Source organism: Polistes canadensis, unplaced genomic scaffold (assembly GCF_001313835.1).
Source record: "Polistes canadensis isolate GaletaPanama2010 unplaced genomic scaffold, ASM131383v1 scaffold_39, whole genome shotgun sequence".
In the NCBI taxonomy this organism is placed as follows: domain Eukaryota; kingdom Metazoa; phylum Arthropoda; class Insecta; order Hymenoptera; family Vespidae; genus Polistes; species Polistes canadensis.
Genome location: NW_014569586.1, coordinates 487,181 through 493,687, shown reverse-complemented (window position 1 = coordinate 493,687; position 6,507 = coordinate 487,181). Strand labels below are relative to the sequence as shown.

Here is a 6,507-nt window from a genome sequence, read left to right as displayed (position 1 = left end):
GGGTAGACATTGAAAAGTTTTCCTTTAGAAAGGGACCCGACGGATATTGACGTTAAACTTTTATCATCTTTCTTACTCTTTCATAGATGTCATTCTCTCTCTCTCTCTCTCTCTCTCTCTCTCTCTCTCTCTCTCTCTCTCTCTCTCTCTCTCTCCCTCTCTTTCTCTCACTCTCTGTTTGTTTTTTTTTCTATTCTCGAAAGCGGCAACTACGATACTCGATCTTCGGACAGAACAAGTTTGCATTTTACAGTGAAAACTGGATTATACATATGAGCTATCGAATACACTGAAAAATTCGTAATCCTCACTCTCTCTCTCTCTCTCTCTCTCTCTCTCTCTCTTTCGTTCGCTCTCTTTCTCTTACTCGCTCGCTATCTTATATTATATCCAGTCACGTCCCCGTCCCACGTAGATGATGTTCCGTTTACGACGAATTGCGTCGTCCGACGAAAGTTCTTTTTATTTTCCAGGACAAAGTGCAACAAATAACCTGGTTGGTTTAGTTCGCCATGCGTAGAGTAGACGTGCAGCGATGTGTCAGAGGTCGGAAGCAACGCCGGAAGAGGCATCGGTTATTAGACAGCGACGGTTTCCTTCATCTTCTCTTCGTTCCTCGTTCTTGAAGTACTTGGAGTAGCAGTGGAGTAGTATTTTAAGATGTAGTAGAATAGTAGTTGTGGTAGTAGTAGTAGTAGTAGTAGTAGTAGTAATAGTAGTAGTAATAGTAGTAGTAGTAGTAGTAGTAGTAGTAGTAGAGTAGTAGTAGTAGTAGTAGTAGTAGTAGTAATAGTAGCAATAGTGATAGCAGTGGAGTAGTGGTAGTAGTGACGATCGAACTGTAGTAACGGTGGGTGGTGATAGTAATGGTGGTGGTGGTGGTGGTGATTTTGGTGGATCTTGTTGGAGGAGTTAAGTTGATGATCGAAACTGCTGTTGCTGTAGGTAAGTAATAAGGGAAGTGTGGATCCTTGGATTGTATTAGGGAAGGGGGTTTGGGTGGGTTTTCGTAGAAGTGGTAGTTAATTAGCTAGGGCTGCGAGACAATTAGGGACAGCGCAGCGGGGGTTAACACCAGCGGAAAGGTACGGGTCGAGGCCGATCCGCACCTTCCTTCACCAGAGGTTTGTGGAACTCTCGACCTGGTCGAGAATGAATCGTTGCCCAACAGTGCTCGCAATAGTACTACGAAGAAAGAACAATGAATTATTATCTAGCAAATATGAATGAATGAATGAGTGATATATATATAAAATATATTAGATTATTATTAATATATATAGAAAATATATTAAAATAATATACCTGTAAGCACGTTACGTTAGCGCAGAAAAAGGGTGCGAATTTGCCACCACAACGTTGACCTTGACACTCATCGCACATCTGATCGTCCAAAACGTACGGTTTTACCTCGACCTGATCATACAAAAAAAAAAAAGAAAAAGCCATACGATTGATTAAAAGAAACGTAAAACAAAATTAGAGATGAATCTTGATTCTTTGATCAATAAATTGATTTTCAAAATTGGAAAGGTTTTTTTGTTATTGATATAATCAAACGACTAACCCTTTTGTCGATGTCACCGTGCTGGAGTTGTACGAATCGAGCTGATATCGCAGCGATGTAACTTTGCTGATTGCTGAAAGCGACTCTACCGGCACCCTTAGGATACTTTAACTCGGGATCGGTATCGATGCCAGCATAGCAAACACCTCCGTAAAGTCGATCCATGATCATAGCGAGTTCAGCGGCCTTTAGCGGTCGTGGGACGCCACCAACGAAGACAGTCTTTCGCGGATCGAGAGGCATCGAGGCGTCCAAGACGAAATCCGCGTCGCTCAACCGCCATGGTCTTATTTGTACCGGCTTGTCTTTGATCGTCGGCGAGCTAACACAGAGATAGAGCTTGTCCTCGTCTTGGATGCAGGCATCTATCAACTGCTGTACCGAGCCTTCGTCCTAAAATTAAATTCAACTTGACGTTTACAAGAATATGTTCCTTGTTTAATGTAAGACTTATACATCTTGTCTTTTATTATTATTATTATTATTTTTATTATTATTAATAATATATTAATATGACGTATATAAATATACCTGAAAAAGCAGGAAAGCGTAACCTTTAGGTGGAAAGTATGACTTGCTCTCTGCTTTGTGCGGCCAATCGACGACTAGGGGTCCGAAACGACGGAAACTGGCTGTGATTTCGTCTAAAAATGTTTCATAAGAAAAACGTGACAAATTATTGGATAAGATAATAAAACATTACGATATATTTTATAGGTCACAATAAATGTTGTAATTTTTATCCTGTCACGATCAGTCTAAATCATTCTTCTTCTTTTATTTTTTTTTTTATATTTTTTCTTACTAACTAACCTTCGTCAATATCCGGTGGCAGGCCACCAACGAAGACTTTCCTAGAGAAACGTTCTCCGGTCTCGCTACCCTGACTGTGAGGACTGCTACGACTCGGTGAAGAAAGCGGTGCCGCTTGGGAAGCAGTTATTCCACCTCCGACACCGACACCGACACCAACTCCTACACCAACACCAACGCCAACACCGACTCCAACACCATCGAGTTGACTAGGTGCGTTTGGATCCTCCAAGAGAGTACCGGTTGGTTCATCGAGACTCGGGAAGAACGGAGATTTGCCTGTTCCCAACAGAAATTTAAACGTTACATTGGATACATTAGGAATCATTTCAATTGATTTTCTTAAAAATAAAGAACCAAATTATGATTATATAGACTTCATGTTTCTTTTTAATTGATTGATATATACTGAATATTATTTGATCGTAAATAAATAAAAATACCATTTTGTTGTTTTGTTTTGTTTTTATTTTTAAATTCGAGTTAACCCAAATCGGAGTAAAGTTGTTAATTTAGGTTAGGTCGCAAGACGAGTAAAGAAAAAAGTCGCAATTTTGTTTCATTCATTGTACAAATATATGGATGGTGAAAGGAGACGAAAGAATAAAGGAAGAGGAAAGATAAAACAAAACAAAAAAGTAAGAAAGAAAGAAAGGAAGGAAGGAAGTAGTGGTGGGACTTACTGTATCGTTTTTTTGCAGGAAAAATGGCTCTCCTAATAAACGTCGCCATTTTGAAGGAACTAAGAAGAGATCCCCTTTTTTATTTTCAATCGTATCACCCCGATATGTAACAAACTAAATAGAAATAATGCGTACAAAAGGCGAACTCCGCTTGTTGTTTCTTTCTGTTGTTAAGGAAAAATAATAAACAGGTAATAAGGTCGCGATACGACCGAGTGGAAGGGATCGATGAAGTACGTTTGCGAAACAGTGGAATGAGACTAATTTGTCTTTGCTCGTTTCGTAGCATCTTCCTTCTCTTTCTTCTCGTTTTTCTTTTTTTTTTTCCTTTCTTATTATGTATATATATTTTTTTTTTTTTCATTAGATATGGGCGCAGACACATAACAAAGGAAAGCGTAGGTCAGTGTGGTTTTGTCAACGTGGGTTGTACGCTCCATCTAGGGCTAATTTAAATATTTAAAGAAGAAGAGGCAGGGTGGGGAGAATTGGTAAACGGATATTGAACAAATTATTGACATTTGTAGTTCAATCAGCAGTTTTGTCAAAAATATTATATTTACAAAATTGACATTTTAATAAACATCAAAGATAAATTCTTATAGTCGGATTAAAATCAATTATATTTCCATATGGCTGTTATTTTTGAAATGTTTATTAATGTTAAAGAACATCTCGTTTACCGTTATATAATTTATCGAAATTTTAATGATTTTGTGGTAGGACACGGTTCGAAACAAAATAGGTTAAGAATTGGCAAATGATTTTTTACTTTGGAAATGTTTATGCGGTAATTTGAAATCTATCTAATATCTCATAAAGTGGACGTTAACGATGTTCGAGAATTATTGTTTAAAGGCTTGATGGATTGATATACGATGGTAATAAAGGTAGGTGCATGGAATCAATGGCGTCGCGACGATCGTCTGATGTGAGTGGATTTCGATAATCAACGACTTCATATTATCACCATTTCACGATACCGTCGTAAAATCGTAGTTACGTCAAAGTTCCCTCTCTCTCTCTATTTCTTTTTATTTTTCTCTCTTTATGTATAGTACATATCGTATATATGTATATATACGAGATGGTATATAGGTCAATAGACAACGATGAGATGACTTATTGAAAACAGATTTAGACCTCGAAAAATGGCGTCAAGTGATCGATGCAATGTCAAGAATTATACGTGGGCGTTGGAATAAAGTGAATGTAAATGGATTCGAGTTGAATATATTGCAAATATAAGTATAAATTTACAAGGTGTCTTATTTAAAATTAAATATCTAAATATATTTATCCTAAATTGAGCTGTATGTTTTATCACTGTTAAAAGAAAAAGAAAACAACGAATATTACGACAGACGCGGTCATTTTTATTCTTATCTTGAGATGACCTTAAATGAAAGAAATGTGTTTTTTTGTTTTATTTTTTAAATAGAAAAAACAAATTAATAGACAAATTTTCATTCTACTCGTTTCAATTCAAATAACAAATTTTAAATTTATATCAATTATACTTTACTTTGCGTCAATACGTGGCGTTTAAGTCTCGATCGATGTAAGTAAGGTAAGAAACATTATTAAGCAATCGATAACTTTTTATTATCTTTGAGTCAAGACACTCTTTTAATCTTCGTTGAACGAGATAACGCACGTAGTTCGATGCCTATAATCAATCGGCATCGTAATCGTTATCGCAACAATCAATTTTCGTTTTCAAAAATAGATTATATATATTATAAATTTAATATTATTTATAATTCAGATGAAAAAAGAGAAAAGATGATCGATCATTACGAAAATTATATATATAATAATTTCACGTAAAGAAATACATTTTATTTAGACGTTTATTATTTGTGAGGAAAAAAAAATAACAAACATCATTGCGATTTTTGATAATACACACCTGATAGTGTACCGTCTCTTGATTTCTTTTTTTTCTTTTCAATCTTTCACAAGAAAAAAAAAAAGTGCAGTGGGTGTTGTGTAATATACTAGCAGGGATATATTCCGTTTACTCAAAGGTCTTTCTTATTGTCACAAATCTGTATGCTAAAAATCACTTCCGTTTCCGTCGCGCAATCAAACCGTTTCTACCTTTCAATGTTTCAAACTAAAAGAAGAGTAGGTGGAGGAAGAGGAACAGGAAGAGGAAGAGGAAGAAAAAAAGAAAAAAAGAAAGAAAGAAAGAAAGAGGAAACTGTTGAGAAGGGAATGGAATAAGCTAGGACGAGTTGGGGGATCTCAACGATGATGACGTGCATTTGATGTGATTGCTACAAGAGAGAAAGAAAGAAAGAAAGAAAAAAAAAAGAAAAGAAAAAGAATGAATGAGAAGGAAAACTAGCCGGAGGGTGAATTGAACCATTTGTGCCACTTTCTGTCGCATTGCTAAAACAAGAATAAGGGACAACGAAAACTAGGATTCGTTTGGTCGGTGAATCTCAAATAGAAAAAAATATAAATGTAGAAGACAAAAAAAAAAGGATAGAAAGTAAGAAAGACAAAAAATAATAAATGAACGACTACAGTCTCACGGAAAGAGGTAGTTAATGTAAGTAAAGTAAAGTAAAGTAAAGTAAAGTAAAGTATAAAAAGAGGAAGCGTTCTCTAAAGCAAACAGACGAATCAAATTTTAACGATGATGATTTACCGTCGGGTAATACGACAACGAGTCCGACCAAATTATGGATCGTTAGCTGTCCGTTGTATTACAATTCGCTTTATTACTTTGCGAAAGATAATTTTGCGTAAAATTTATTCGCGATTGAATTATTTCCGATTATGTAGAAATAAAATGTATTCAATATTATCGTTGATATCCTCTGTTAATATATTTCATACGATATATTTTATACTTTGATGTAATTTATTTCTCATTGATAAATGTTTACGTATATTAAATAATATTACACGATTTGTAATGAACGATATTAATTCGAATGAATTAAAATGATTAAATATTATCGCTTTAAACGGATCGATCATTCGTAGTATTATTATCGAAATATTTAATGAAGAAATGCGAATAATATCGAATATCATGTTAGATTATAAACACACAGTTAAAAGATAAAATCGTAGTAGGTTAGAAATGATATGATATTTTATTAAGATACGCGTCTATTTTTGTTACGTTCCTGTCCCCGCCACGTATTGGACCACCTGCAACTGATTACGGTCGAAATAAAAAATTTCTTTGATACTCAAGGGATTAATGTTATTGTAATGAATATATAAGTCTCAAAGCGAGTTATAGACGGTTAATAAATCTTATGAACAATTAATTTGAACTAGTTGTACGTTTCGTCCCTTACTGGGGACTTCATCAGCAACTTGATCATTTACAGTTCACGTGAYAATACATATTATCTTTTTTACAGAGTCATACATTTAAATAAAACTTAACATATTACAATACAATTTGATCCTAAACAC

The 6,507-nt window shown here is 35.0% G+C and overlaps 1 protein-coding gene across 1 annotated transcript in view; it reads right to left on the bottom strand.

Annotated features, from left to right (window-relative positions):
* Positions 1–6,507, bottom strand: part of LOC106784703 (cytoplasmic polyadenylation element-binding protein 2) — a gene marked incomplete in the record, with an annotated part of 125,109 nt that overhangs the window by 3,228 nt on the left and 115,374 nt on the right. The window contains 5 exon segments of the mRNA XM_014744520.1: positions 1–1,185; positions 1,306–1,416; positions 1,568–1,960; positions 2,099–2,211; positions 2,381–2,659. Coding sequence (XP_014600006.1) covers positions 1,069–1,185; positions 1,306–1,416; positions 1,568–1,960; positions 2,099–2,211; positions 2,381–2,659 — 1,013 coding nt within the window.